The sequence below is a fragment of the Xenopus tropicalis genome, chromosome 4 (genome assembly GCF_000004195.4).
Source record: "Xenopus tropicalis strain Nigerian chromosome 4, UCB_Xtro_10.0, whole genome shotgun sequence".
NCBI lineage: Eukaryota > Metazoa > Chordata > Amphibia > Anura > Pipidae > Xenopus > Xenopus tropicalis.
The window spans coordinates 149,891,490-149,906,947 of record NC_030680.2 but is presented as its reverse complement, the minus strand read 5'-3'; the positions used below and the strand labels follow the sequence as shown (position 1 = coordinate 149,906,947).

The window sequence follows — 15,458 nt, the reverse complement described above, 5'->3', positions numbered from 1 at the left end:
AGTGGTACTAATACTATATCTCACCTGTAGACTCCATTTTGCTCTCTCAGTAACTTTTGTTCTTTGCCCCTCACTTTAGACTGGAAACTTTTTTGGGGAAGTCGAAGGAGCCGTAATGAATAAATTGTTAAATATGGGATCTTTTAAAAGGTAAGAACTGTACAATGTTCTCCTTTATTATTATTAATAACATTATTGCGAATAACATGTATTTATAAAGCACCAACATATACTGCAGTGCCATACAGATTTCATAGGGAAAGACAAGAGAATAGGGCCCCTACTAGAGCTTTCAGTCTATAAGACCTAGTTCCTTGCTGTGGAGCTTTTCTCATTATCTAATTGTTCCTAGATCAGCTTTATGTTTATATGACCAAGAGATGGCGCTGTTGCATTGGTTTCTATGGAGAAAATACTGAGCAGAGAAAAGCAATATGGCAGCTCCTACATTTGCAAATGGAGTATTATAGTTTTCAGTTTCCAAATGTTATAACAAAGGTAATTAAAAAACTGCATTTTTAGTGAATTAGACTTTTGTTGCCGTGGTAACTTCCATAATGAATGTCTTTTGAGCTCCTATTATTAGAGATCTCTGCGCCCGGACCCCATATATTGTAATAAGACGACAGAATCAAAGGCAGAAGGATAAAAGTATCTACAGTTGCGGTTACTCTGACCCATGGTGTGTGAACTTCAAAGATGATATAATTAAGAAACATCAAATAAAGGTGCCATGTGGAATTTACAGCAACAGATTTCCTTGGATCCGGTACAAAGCAAACTCCAAATACCAACGAGAATACAAAGGGTTCCAAAATGGCTTTCCATTTATTCAGATACATTTATTATCCAAACCCGAGAGAAGGAAATGGATTTGCCTTTAGATGGTAACTTGGCACCCCCTTAGCCCATAACAAGGTTACAGATATATAGAAACATTGGGGTAACAGTCACCCCGCTATAGTTCCAGGGGTACCCAGGGCACAAGCACTCACCCCAAATCCCCCCCTAACTGGCCTTCAGGCTGGGCCCCCTTAGCCCATAACAAGGTTACAGATATATAGAAACATTGGGGTAACAGTCACCCCGCTATAGTTCCAGGGGTACCCAGGGCACAAGCACTCACCCCAAATCCCCCCCTAACTGGCCTTCAGGCTGGGCCCCCTTAGCCCATAACAAGGTTACAGATATATAGAAACATTGGGGTAACAGTCACCCCGCTATAGTTCCAGGGGTACCCAGGGCACAAATAAGCACTCACCCCAAATCCCCCCCTAACTGGCCTTCAGGCTGGGCCCCCTTAGCCCATAACAAGGTTACAGATATATAGAAACATTGGGGTAACAGTCACCCCGCTATAGTTCCAGGGGTACCCAGGGCACAAATAAGCACTCACCCCAAATCCCCCCCTAACTGGCCTTCAGCCTGGGCCCCCTTAGCCCATAACAAGGTTACAGATATATAGAAACATTGGGGTAACAGTCACCCCGCTATAGTTCCAGGGGTACCCAGAGCACAAATAAGCACTCACCCCAAATCCCCCCTAACTGGCCTTCAGGCTGGGCCCCCTTAGCCCATAACAAGGTTACAGATATATAGAAACATTGGGGTAACAGTCACCCCGCTATAGTTCCAGGGGTACCCAGAGCACAAATAAGCACTCACCCCAAATCCCCCCTAACTGGCCTTCAGGCTGGGCCCCCTTAGCCCATAACAAGGTTACAGATATATAGAAACATTGGGGTAACAGTCACCCCGCTATAGTTCCAGGGGTACCCAGAGCACAAATAAGCACTCACCCCAAATCCCCCCTAACTGGCCTTCAGGCTGGGCCCCCTTAGCCCATAACAAGGTTACAGATATATAGAAACATTGGGGTAACAGTCACCCCGCTATAGTTCCAGGGGTACCCAGGGCACAAATAAGCACTCACCCCAAATCCCCCCCTAACTGGCCTTCAGGCTGGGCCCCCTTAGCCCATAACAAGGTTACAGATATATAGAAACATTGGGGTAACAGTCACCCTGCTATAGTTCCAGGGGTACCCAGGGCACAAATAAGCACTCACCCCAAATCCCCCCCTAACTGGCCTTCAGGCTGGGCCCCCTTAGCCCATAACAAGGTTACAGATATATAGAAACATTGGGGTAACAGTCACCCCGCTATAGTTCCAGGGGTACCCAGGGCACAAATAAGCACTCACCCCAAATCCCCCCCTAACTGGCCTTCAGGCTGGGCCCCCTTAGCCCATTATAGGGTTACAGATATATAGAAACATTGGGGTAACAGTCACCCCGCTATAGTTCCAGGGGTACCCAGGGCACAAATAAGCACTCACCCCAAATCCCCCCCTAACTGGCCTTCAGGCTGGGCCCCCTTAGCCCATAACAAGGTTACAGATATATAGAAACATTGGGGTAACAGTCACCCCGCTATAGTTCCAGGGGTACCCAGGGCACAAATAAGCACTCACCCCAAATCCCCCCCTAACTGGCCTTCAGGCTGGGCCCCCTTAGCCCATTATAGGGTTACAGATATATAGAAACATTGGGGTAACAGTCACCCCGCTATAGTTCCAGGGGTACCCAGGGCACAAATAAGCACTCACCCCAAATCCCCCCCTAACTGGCCTTCAGGCTGGGCCCCCTTAGCCCATAACAAGGTTACAGATATATAGAAACATTGGGGTAACAGTCACCCCACTATAGTTCCAGGGGTACCCAGGGCACAAATAAGCACTCACCCCAAATCCCCCCCTAACTGGCCTTCAGGCTGGGCCCCCTTAGCCCATAACAAGGTTACAGATATATAGAAGACCTTGAGTTCCTGATTGTTCCCTCCACGTGTCGGCCTATCGGGTTCCCCACTTGTTACTCATTCCCCGTGACTCCCACATCTGCCATAGGAACCTCCGTGCCCCCCTCGCGGCTCTCTAATGTTTCCCATAATACGAGTGGAATGACAGTCATTACAGCCCCACATCACAGGACGCCGGGGTGCGGTGGGACTTTCCAACGTGATAATTATCTAAGAAAACAGACACGGGAAATTGACAGAAATTAACGTTTTTCCAAATCTAGATTTATTACTGACTCCTGTGTGTTCCCTGCGCGGCCGGCGGTAGAGAACACGGGGCTCCGGGTTAGGGCCAGTATCTGAATGGGGGGGAAATAACATAATGGGGGGGGGGGGTCCAACGTCTGCTCTTCAGCTTTGTTCCCCCTGTTTCCCATGGACTCTCCCGGTTCTGTCAATAGGAAACTGGGTTTCTGTTTTTTTTTCGTTTCTCCCACGGAATATAGAAAATTAACGGAAAATTTGAGTGCAAAACAGTGGGAGCCACAAAGCGTTGCCTAATGGCTCAGCGTGTGGAGTCTCGGAGGGAGGGGTAATTATTATATGTGGGAAACCCTTCTCTACCCCCGGCCGAGTCCTGGAACCCACCCAAGCCCACAGCCGCGCTCTCCCTCGCCGCGTACAGCAGTTATTCCGGGTCTTGAGCGCGAGATCTGCGTCTGGAACAGGAAAATTATAACAACGAGAAACGGGGGAATCGGTTTCTGCTTCAAAAAAACACAAATTTCTATTTTCATATATATGAAAAATAAAAAAAAACGAAATATTGCATCAATTGGGAACAAAGAATTCGCTTTTTCCATTGGGCGGAGCTTGAAAGTCACATGACTTAATGGACACTAAAGGGCTGAGCTTCCCAGAGCAAATTTTTGCTACAATGTGAGATTTAGGGACACATTCAATAAAACTCTAGAATTTCTCATTTTTTTTCCAAATTTTCAAACTTGAATTTTCCCGAATGTCTAATATTTACTAAAAAGTTGCTGTGACTTTTCTCTGCGAAAACGCTACTTTTTCAAATTGTCGCTGCAAATCGGTGACTTTTTCTGCATCGGAATCCTCTAACGTATGGATGAATAGTGATGAGTGAATTTTTTCACCAGGCATGGATTCGCACAAATTTCCGCATTTCGCCATTTCACAAATTGTTAAGCAAAATTTCCGTGAAAATTCACCGCGGCAAAATTCGTTGTGCAGGAATTTTTTTAGCTTGGGTCTAATTGGGCGCGGTCACGTAAAGAAAAAAGGGCACGGTCACGGCAAAAATTTGGCAAAAAGCTCGGGCGACAAAAAAAAGATAGACACAGGCGACAAAAAAAATCGCACGACAAATGCGTTTCGCAAATTTTTCACCATTTCACCGTTTTGCGAATTTTCTTGCCGTTTCCTGAATTTTATGTCGAAGCGAAATGGGACAGATTCGATCAAACGTTAAACGGTCAGGGGAAAAATTTTCGGCACGCGTTCCAGCAGATTTGGCAGAATCCGTCAGGTCGGGTTTGGGGGTTCAGCCGAACCCAAAAAAATGGGCATCCCTACTCGAAAGTTTGGAGACAAAAGAAAGAAGTTGGAGGAAAGGGGAGGAGCCTCTGCCGTTGGTTTCTACATGTACTCGGCGAGTTTAACCCGGCGAATTGTCAGATTTGGATTTTTAGCCATTTAGACGCATAGTAAATCTCGGGAAAAAAAAAATCTCGACTTTTAACACTAAAAACCTGATTTGGGGGAAAAAAAAGATGATGGTTGGTAAATCTCCATCCAAAGTGAATCCCAAACCTTCAACCCTTGGCTCTGGCCAACGGAAAGAGCGAATTGGCAACTGAGATTTTTAACGTTTTTTTCAAATGTTTTAAAAATTCTGAAGAAAAAATGACTTGAATTTGAATCTCGATAAAACTGCCTCTAAGAATTCATCTGAAATCAACCAAATAATGGCCGAGATTCATCCAAATGCCGAAGCAAATCTTGGAACTGTACATTCCCGCGTATATAGTGGTAGCGCGCCTCTCTCCGGATCCCCCAGGTCGCGGGGCTTAAAGCGATATTACGCAATTTAGCTTAGGGCCACTGATCTCTGTTTCTGCTACACAAACCCTTGGACTCCTTGGTCTAAAGTCGATTTGGCCCATTGTTCGGCCAAACAGAGCCCAAACCCTGGAGTCCTAGACAGCTGAATGCAACTTTTTAAATTTGATCACATTTACATATGCAAATTAGGGTACAGATTCCATTGAAATCAATTTAGTGGGTCAAACAATCAAGAAATGGAAGCTGAATCCATCCCTATATCCATGGGAATAATTCTGTAGAATTTTCTACAGGGGCTCTGGTTCCTTTAACCCATTTAAAAAAAATATACAGGTCAATTAAATAAGCTTGGCCTTATGTGTGTGTGTGTGTGTGCATTGTGGGAATGTGTAAGGGAAATTAGATTGTAAGCTCCTCTGGGTCCCTCACCTTCCTCTTTGCTTCTCTAAATGAGATTCTCTGAAACATAATTACATATGCAAGAGATTTCACCAATGAGACTATTGCTTTCCGGCACAATGACATTTTACATAGGGGGATTAAAGTGCCATCTGACACTGAAGCCTCAGAAAGGAGGCCAGACTGTCATCCAGTTGTTCCGTGATAGCTTAACCCTTCCAACTCCAGTTGTAGCAACAAAGAACATAGAGTCAGATTCACACTGACTCTCATTGGAGGATTGCTTTAGCATTTAAATGAGGTTGCTGTCCTTGTTGAGCTGGAAATAGATTCATGGAAGGTTTTTGTATTATAAATCCAACCCTAAGGTTGCTGAACTACCGCTCCCATGATCCTTTTCTTCCTTGATAATATGTAAGGGAATTCTGGGATTTGTAGTCCCACATAATAAAGTGTAAAGCTCCGCCCCCAGGCCTATATAAATAATGGATTTTAATCAAATATCTCCATCTGCCTCACTCCAAATATTAACATTAAAGTCAACTTTTACCCAGAAATCCAGCAGCAGCCTGTGATTGGGTGGCACAGATACCTCAGTGACAAACGCCGAGTTCTGATTGGCTGCTGTTGTCTCCACTTTAAGCAAAATGGTAAAAAAATGGGATCACTGCTCTAAATTTGGATTTTTTCTCTTAGTTATTTAAAAAACAGATCAAAAGAAAGAAAAGACTTTGTAGTTGGGTAATTGCACCTTTTATTGTGCCTGTGAAACGGCCACTGACACCTTCATTCCATTCAGAATATAAACATTTCCCCACGCAAACCCGTCCGGCTGGGGGGCCCCCTGTCACCACTGATTTATGGAGTTAAATATTTTGCTGAGGGACATGAATTTCTGCCTGGCATTTGTTTTCTTCTTTTAGTTCAAAACGGGATGAATTCTTTTAAAGATAAAATAAAAACATGGCTGCAGTCACAATCATTATAATGGTATTTGCCCCCCCGGGGGCAGTGTTATATTAGGTACCTACCTAGTGCTACCAACCCCTATTTCTGTAGGGAAATGAGAGCAGGGCAGGCAGTAACCCTTCCAACACTTTCCCCTGTCTCTGCCCCTATATATTAGGTACCTACCTAGTGCTACCAACCCCTATTTCTGTAGGGAAATGAGAGCAGGGCAGGCAGTAACCCTTCCAACACTTTCCCCTGTCTCTGTCCCTATATATTAGGTACCTACCTAGTGCTACCAACCCCTATTTCTGTAGGGAAATGAGAGCAGGGCAGGCAGTAACCCTTCCAACACTTTCCCCTGTCTCTGTCCCTATATATTAGGTACCTACCTAGTGCTACCAACCCCTATTTCTGTAGGGAAATGAGAGCAGGGCAGGCAGTAAACCTTCCAACACTTTCCCCTGTCTCTGCCCCTATATATTAGGTACCTACCTAGTGCTACCAACCCCTATTTCTGTAGGGAAATGAGAGCAGGGCAGGCAGTAACCCTTCCAACACTTTCCCCTGTCTCTGCCCCTATATATTAGGTACCTACCTAGTGCTACCAACCCCTATTTTAGCCCAGACAGAAGATGGAAATACATTGCACTAAAATGGTATCAGAGTAACAAAGTTTTTTTAATACACAATTAAATTAATTAAGGAGCAGCTAATGGTGCCGATGGTTCTTCTTTAAACCCCCCAATAAATAAGCAGCAGAAGGTTAGGAAGTTTCCCTTTGATCTCTTGGAAATGAGTCGTTAATGAGCAGCGACGCTAATGACGCGGTGCCTGTGGGTTGGAGTGAGACGTGGGGAGGTGATTGGGCTTCAGGCTCGTTATCTGTAGTAAGTGAGCGAGTGAGTGAGCGAGTGAGTGAGCGAGTGAGTGAGCGAGTGAGTGAGCGAGTGAGTAAGCGAGCGAGTGAGTGAGTGTGTGCTGCGCTGCCGAGCGTCAGGCTTGGGCCGGGCACCCTTAATGGCTTTATATTTAGTTCTAAAACAAAGCGTGTAATTACCTTGTTCCTCGGCTATAATCAGCAGGGAAGGATGCAGCTCACCGCAAAGTGCCCATTAGGAGAGAGAAAATCACAGCAATTCTGCCTTTTTTGCTTTCTTTGCAGAGATTTCACTTTGATAAAAAGTTTGTGAGATTTTTCCAAAGAAATTCTCTTAACGATTTATGGGTTGAAACAGACTGCAATTATAATATACAGATAGCTAGAATCTCAGCCATAAAGCAGGGCAGGACTGCTGCTTACAATGGGGGGATCAGATAGGATCTGTGCCACTGTGACAGAATGCTCTGTTATACAGATAGCTAGAATCTCAGCCATAAAGCAGGGCAGGACTGCTGCTTACAATGGGGGGGATAGGATCTGTGCCACTGTGACAGAATGCTCTGTTATACAGATAGCTAGAATCTCAGCCATAAAGCAGGGCAGGACTGCTGCTTACAATGGGGGGATCAGATAGGATCTGTGCCACTGTGACAGAATGCTCTGTTATACAGATAGCTAGAATCTCAGCCATAAAGCAGGGCAGGACTGCTGCTTACAATGGGGGGGGGGGATCAGATAGGATCTGTGCCACTGTGACAGAATGCTCTGTTATACAGATAGCTAGAATCTCAGCCATAAAGCAGGGCAGGACTGCTGCTTACAATGGGGGGGATCAGATAGGATCTGTGCCACTGTGACAGAATGCTCTGTTATACAGATAGCTAGAATCTCAGCCATAAAGCAGGGCAGGACTGCTGCTTACAATGGGGGGATCAGATAGGATCTGTGCCACTGTGACAGAATGCTCTGTTATACAGATAGCTAGAATCTCAGCCATAAAGCAGGGCAGGACTGCTGCTTACAATGGGGGGATCAGATAGGATCTGTGCCACTGTGACAGAATGCTCTGTTATACAGATAGCTAGAATCTCAGCCATAAAGCAGGGCAGGACTGCTGCTTACAATGGGGGGATCAGATAGGATCTGTGCCACTGTGACAGAATGCTCTGTTATACAGATAGCTAGAATCTCAGCCATAAAGCAGGGCAGGACTGCTGCTTACAATGGGGGGGATCAGATAGGATCTGTGCCACTGTGACAGAATGCGCTGTTATACAGATAGCTAGAATCTCAGCCATAAAGCAGGGCAGGACTGCTGCTTACAATGGGGGGATCAGATAGGATCTGTGCCACTGTGACAGAATGCTCTGTTATACAGATAGCTAGAATCTCAGCCATAAAGCAGGGCAGGACTGCTGCTTACAATGGGGGGGGGGGATCAGATAGGATCTGTGCCACTGTGACAGAATGCTCTGTTATACAGATAGCTAGAATCTCAGCCATAAAGCAGGGCAGGACTGCTGCTTACAATGGGGGGGATCAGATAGGATCTGTGCCACTGTGACAGAATGCGCTGTTATACAGATAGCTAGAATCTCAGCCATAAAGCAGGGCAGGACTGCTGCTTACAATGGGGGGATCAGATAGGATCTGTGCCACTGTGACAGAATGCTCTGTTATACAGATAGCTAGAATCTCAGCCATAAAGCAGGGCAGGACTGCTGCTTACAATGGGGGGATCAGATAGGATCTGTGCCACTGTGACAGAATGCTCTGTTATACAGATAGCTAGAATCTCAGCCATAAAGCAGGGCAGGACTGCTGCTTACAATGGGGGGGATCAGATAGGATCTGTGCCACTGTGACAGAATGCTCTGTTATACAGATAGCTAGAATCTCAGCCATAAAGCAGGGCAGGACTGCTGTTTATTATGGGCCTCTTATTTAACAAAAAATCTCACAGTTAATTATGCAGATTAAATACTTGCTAGCAATTAGGCTGAGTGAGCAAATGAGTGAGTGAGTGAGTTAGTGAGTGAGTGAGTGAGTGAGTGAGTTAGTGAGTGAGTGAGTTAGTGAGTGAGTGAGTTAGTGAGTGAGTGAGTGAGTTAGTGAGTGAGTGAGTTAGTGAGTGAGTGAGTTAGTGAGTGAGTGAGTGAGTGAGTGAGTAGTGAGTGAGTGAGTGAGTGAGTGAGTGAGTGAGTGAGTTAGTGAGTGAGTGAGTGAGTGAGTGAGTGAGTGAGTGAGTGAGTGAGTGAGTGAGTGAGTGAGTGAGTGAGTGAGTGAGTGAGTGAGTGAGTTAGTGAGTGAGTGAGTGAGTGAGTGAGTGAGTGAGTGAGTTAGTGAGTGAGTGAGTGAGTTAGTGAGTGAGTGAGTGAGTTAGTGAGTGAGTGAGTTAGTGAGTGAGTGAGTGAGTGAGTTAGTGAGTGAGTGAGTGAGTTAGTGAGTGAGTGAGTGAGTGAGTTAGTGAGTGAGTGAGTTAGTGAGTGAGTGAGTGAGTGAGTGAGTTAGTGAGTGAGTGAGTGAGTAGTGAGTGAGTGAGTGAGTTAGTGAGTGAGTGAGTGAGTGAGTGAGTTAGTGAGTGAGTGAGTGAGTGAGTGAGTGAGTGAGTGAGTGAGTTAGTGAGTGAGTGAGTGAGTTAGTGAGTGAGTGAGTGAGTGAGTGAGTGAGTGAGTTAGTGAGTGAGTGAGTGAGTTAGTGAGTGAGTGAGTTAGTGAGTGAGTGCTTTTGCCCCACTGAGCCGGTCGGTGTGTTGCTCAAAGCAGACAAAGGATTTGTTGCCATCAGCTTAAAGGAACAGTAACACCAAAAAATGAAAGTGTATAAAAGTAACTAAAATATAATGTGCTGCTGCCTGCACTGGTACAAGTTTTGTGTTTACTTCAGAAAGTCTACTATAATTTATATAAATAAGGTGCTATGTAGCCATGGGGGCAGCCATTCAAAGGAGAAAAGGCACAGGCACATAGCAGATAACAGATAAAACACTATTGTATTCTACAGAGCTTATCTGTTATCTGCTATGTAACCTGTGCCTTTTCTCCTTTTTTCCAGCTTCAATGGCTGCCCCCGGGGCTACACAGCAGCTTATTATATCAATTATAGTAGTGTTACTGTAGCAAACACACCAGTTTTACCAGTGCAGGGCAACAGTGCATTATATTTTTATTACTTTAAAGCTCTTTAATTTTTTGGTGTTACTGTTCCTTTAATATCATCAAATATTGCCAAACAGGCACTGTTTGTATTAACCCTGCGTGTGCCCTTTATTCCCAGTAACAGACTCTCTCTCCCTACAGAATTACACTCTATGATTACCAAGCCGTGTGTAGGACGACAAAAGAAAGCAGTGACAGCGCCCACAGCTTATTGGACGTAAGTACTGGCACAGCCCCTTCCTCAATGTCTTTCATTAAGAGCCAATGATCTGATTACAAAAGTAATCAATTACGACCCATCAGGAGAGGAAATCATCAATGGCCCAATGTGACTCTCATCAAAAAGGGATTTTTAAACCTGCCCCATACATATCTGGCCAGTCCTATTGGGTTAGGTATTCTAGGTATCAGACAGGGTTAGATATTCTAGGTATCAGTCAGGGTTAGGGTTAGATATTCTAGGTATCAGTCAGGGTTAGGGTTAGGTATTCTAGGTATCAGTCAGGGTTAGGGTTAGATATTCTAGGTATCAGTCAGGGTTAGGGTATTAGGTATCATCAGGTAGGTAGGTATCTAGGTCAGTCAGGGTTAGGGTTAGATATTCTAGGTATCAGTCAGGGTTAGGGTTAGATATTCTAGGTATCAGTCAGGGTTAGGGTTAGATATTCTAAGTATCTTTCAGGGTTAGGGTTAGATATTCTAGGTATCTGTCAGGGTTAGGGTTAGATATTCTAGGTATCAGTCAGGGTTAGGGTTAGATATTCTAGGTATCTTTCAGGGTTAGGGTTAGATATTCTAGGTATCAGTCAGGGTTAGGGTTAGATATTCTAGGTATCTGTCAGGGTTAGGGTTAGATATTCTAGGTATCAGTCAGGGTTAGATATTCTAGGTATCAGTCAGGGTTAGGGTTGGATATTCTAGGTATCAGTCAGGGTTAGGGTTAGATATTCTAGGTATCAGTCAGGGTTAGGGTTTGATATTCTAGGTATCTGGCAGGGTTAGATATTCTAGGTATCAGTCGGGGTTAGGGTTAGATATTCTAGGTATCTGTCAGGGTTAGGGTTAGATATTCTAGGTATCAGTCAGGGTTAGGGTTAGATATTCTAGGTATCACTCAGGGTTAGGGTTAGATATTCTAGGTATCACTCAGGGTTAGGGTTAGATATTCTAGGTATCAGTCTGGGTTAGGGTTAGATATCCTAGGTATCAGTCAGGGTTAGGGTTAGATATTCTAGGTATCAGTCAGGGTTAGGGTTAGATATTCTAGGTATCAGTCAGGGTTAGGGTTAGATATTCTAGGTATCAGTCAGGGTTAGGGTTAGATATTCTAGGTATCAGTCAGGGTTAGGGTTAGATATTCTAGGTATCAGTCAGGGTTAGGGTTAGATATTCTAGGTATCAGTCAGGCTTAGGGTTAGATATTTTAGGTATCAGTCAGGGTTAGATATTCTAGATAGTCTGTGCTGCTCAATACAGGGAGTAATATAAGGAGGGAGAATACTAATGGATTCAGGCTAATGTGTATAAACTCTCTGTTGCAGCCGTACCGCGCCATATTCACCGCCATAAAGTGGATGATGACAGAACTGATCTTGTAAGTACATTAGTCGGCAGTTATTGCCCCTCGGTGCTGCCCCCCATTTCATGGCCCATAAAGTCTTATTGTGTATAAATTGCTGAAAAATGGGCATTGGGGAATAAGTAGATTTTCCCCTTTGTGACTATTGGGCCAATCCCAAAGAGCTCGTTAGTGTAAATAGTCAGTGGTCGATGATTGGTCAGAGCTTCCAAACTGACCAATCAAATGCAACTGAATCTTGATGATTTTGATTTGATTCATTCCTCCTCTGTTTGTAATGGTATCTTCCAAACTCGGATCCCTATGGGCAAGGCCCGCTGTGTATAACCTAGAACATTCTCCAGTGATGTTGCCCTTAGCAACCAACCAGATCTTTGCTTTTGTTTTCTAAATGTTCAAATTTGAATGCTGATTGGTTGCTATTGGCAACATGGCCGGTGATGTTGGCTTACAGAATGCCACCCACAAGCTGGCGCAAACCACTCATTGCTTCTTATTAATTATACAGATTCCTGGTTGAGTTTAATCTATGCAATTGGTGGAATTCAGGCCACTCAGTTAAAGGTAAGAAACTTTCTATCATTTGTTCCTTTAATGAACGTATAAATCAATATCATGAGGCAGGATTTGTGGGTCTGTCCGTCTCTTGGGGGCTGCTGATTGGCACCTCAGTGGGATTTGTAGATCTGGTTGAAAGGATCTATCAATACCTACTCCTCCTGGTTCAGCTGTACAGCTCATTCCTACAACCCTTTCCCAGTGTCAATATGCAGGAAATGTTACATTTAAAGGTTATCTCTGGCTGTTTTAGGGGTGCACCATGGGGTTACACACAACTTTCCCTGAGCTCCTACTCACTTAGGTCCCTACCCTTGGTGCCTCCCCCCAGGGAAACTACCCCCCTGATAAATCTCCTCTTCCTATTCCCAAAGCCATGTACTCCCTTACTGCCCACAGGAACTACTCACTCACTACTCACTGGAGACTATAGGGCAAGATAGAGACAGTAGGGCAAGATGGAGACAGTAGGGCAAGATGGAGACAGAAGGGCAAGATGGAGACAGTAGGGCAAGATGGAGACAGTAGGGCAAGATGGAAACAGTAGGGCAAGATGGAGACAGTAGGGCAAGATGGAAACAGTAGGGCAAGATGGAGACAGTAGGGCAAGATGGAGACAGTAGGGCAAGATGGAGACAGTAGGGCAAGATGGGGACAGTAGGGCAAGATGGGGACAGTAGGGCAAGATGGGGACAGTAGGACAATATAGAGACAGTAGGACAATATGGAGACAGTAGGGATAGATGGAGACAGTAGGTCAAGATGGAGACAGTAGGGCAAGATGGAGACAGTAGGGCAAGATGGGGACAGAAGGGCAAGATGGAGACAGTAGGGCAAGATGGAGACAGTAGGGCAAGATGGAGACAGTAGGGCAAGATGGGGACAGAAGGGCAAGATGGAGACAGTAGGGCAAGATGGGGACAGAAGGGCAAGATGGAGACAGTAGGGCAAGATGGAGACAGTAGGGCAAGATGGAGACAGTAGGGCAAGATGGAGACAGTAGGGCAAGATGGGGACAGAAGGGCAAGATGGAGACAGTAGGGCAAGATGGAGACAGTAGGGCGAGATGGAGACAGTAGGGCGAGATGGAGACAGTAGGGCGAGATGGAGACAGTAAGGCAAGATGGAGACAGTAGGGCAAGATGGAGACAGTAGGGCAAGATGGAGACAGTAGGGCGAGATGGAGACAGTAGGGCGAGATGGAGACAGTAGGGCAAGATGGAGACAGTAGGGCAAGATGGAGACAGTAGGGCGAGATGGAGACAGTAGGGCAAGATGGAGACAGTAGGGCGAGATGGAGACAGTAAGGCAAGATGGAGACAGTAGGGCAAGATGGAGACAGTAGGGCAAGATGGAGACAGTAGGGCAATCTAAACAATGAGACAGAAGTGAGTGAGACAGTAGGGCAAGATGGAGACAGTAGGGCGAGATGGAGACAGTAGGGCGAGATGGAGACAGTAGGGCAAGATGGAGACAGTAGGGCAATCTAAACAATGAGACAGAAGTGAGTGAGACAGTAGGACAAGATGGAGACAGTAGGACAAGATGGAGACAGTAGGACAAGATGGAGACAGTAGGGCAAGATGGAGACAGTAGGGCAAGATGGAGACAGTAGGGCAAGATGGAGACAGTAGGGCAAGATGGAGACAGTAGGGCAAGATCGAGACAGTAGGGCGAGATGGAGACAGTAGGGCGAGATGGAGACAGTAGGGCAAGATGGTGACAGTAGGGCGAGATGGAGACAGTAAGGCAAGATGGGGACAGTAGGGCAAGATGGAGACAGTAGGGCAAGATGGAGACAGTAAGGCAAGATGGGGACAGTAGGGCAAGATGGAGACAGTAGGGCAAGATGGAGACAGTAGGGCAAGATGGGGACAGTAGGGCAAGATGGAGACAGTAGGGCAAGATGGAGACAGTAAGGCAAGATGGGGACAGTAGGGCAAGATGGGGACAGTAGGGCAAGATGGAGACAGTAGGGCGAGATGGAGACAGTAAGGCAAGATGGGGACAGTAGGGCAAGATGGAGACAGTAGGGCAAGATGGAGATAGTAGGACAAGATGGAGACAGTAGGGCGAGATGGAGACAGTAAGGCAAGATGGGGACAGTAGGACAAGACGGAGACAGTAGGACAAGATGGAGACAGTTGGGCAAGAGGGAGACAGTAGGGCAAGAGGGAGACACCAGGGCAAGATGGAGAAAGCAGTTGTCAGGGTGATATCAGACCTGGGCTTGTGTAGAAGGCAATAAGCTTTATATTGGCAGGTAGGTAGGGCAGCCCCCTGACATAAGTACATTGTACAATGCAGTTAGTATAGGATCCTGCCTGTACTTGAGGGGGTCGCACCCTATTTCCATGTGTAGGATAAATATAATTGGCCACTCAGTCCCTACAACCAACTGCCTGACACTTTATGAGAAGGGAAATGTTGCAGTTCCACAAGGAGCCACAGGGTGGCAGAGACAATAAGAAAATGGTTTAATCCCCAGCCCGGTGATCGTTAAATAATGAATATCCAGCGTTTAGCAGAGAATTCATCTTCTCTGACTTTTACCCCAATTGTTTGTTCCTTTCTGCAGCACAACGGCTCAAACAGGTTCTAGAGCCCTGCGACACCGAGTACCCGGCTTTTGTCTCTGAGCGGACCATAAAGGAGACCACGGGCACTGTGGCTTGCGACGACTGTTTCAAGTAGGCATTTCTGATTGGCCCCCATTGTATGACGCGTTACTTACGTAAGAACCTTATTCTGGGTCAGGATTCATTTCCTATTGACACTGAGCCAGAACAATGACAAGAACATCACTCATTATAATCAAACCCTGTCCCTGTAACTGTGACTTGGTTCATAATCTGTAAATAAGCCCAGTTTGTTATGTACTTATCCCTGCTGCAGGGTACACGCTTCCATATGTATTCCCATGTACGGCAACGTATCCGATGTTTGCAAAGTACCTATTAAAGGGCAAGAAGAGCCAAGGGGGGAGGATAAGTGATTCATTAGTAGGGAGGAAAGGGGATCTCACCATCAGCATAGGAAGGGGTTCCTT

General features: G+C 45.6%; 1 protein-coding gene across 2 annotated transcripts in view; it reads left to right on the top strand.

Moving 5' to 3' along the window:
* Positions 1-15,458, top strand: part of cacna2d3 (calcium channel, voltage-dependent, alpha 2/delta subunit 3) — a 499,906-nt gene that overhangs the window by 452,539 nt on the left and 31,909 nt on the right. For both annotated transcript variants that reach the window (XM_031901262.1, XM_031901261.1), the window contains 5 exons: positions 80-150; positions 10,414-10,489; positions 11,814-11,866; positions 12,360-12,415; positions 14,988-15,099. In XM_031901262.1, coding sequence (XP_031757122.1) covers positions 80-150; positions 10,414-10,489; positions 11,814-11,866; positions 12,360-12,415; positions 14,988-15,099 — 368 coding nt within the window. The remainder of the gene's footprint in view (positions 1-79; positions 151-10,413; positions 10,490-11,813; positions 11,867-12,359; positions 12,416-14,987; positions 15,100-15,458) is intronic.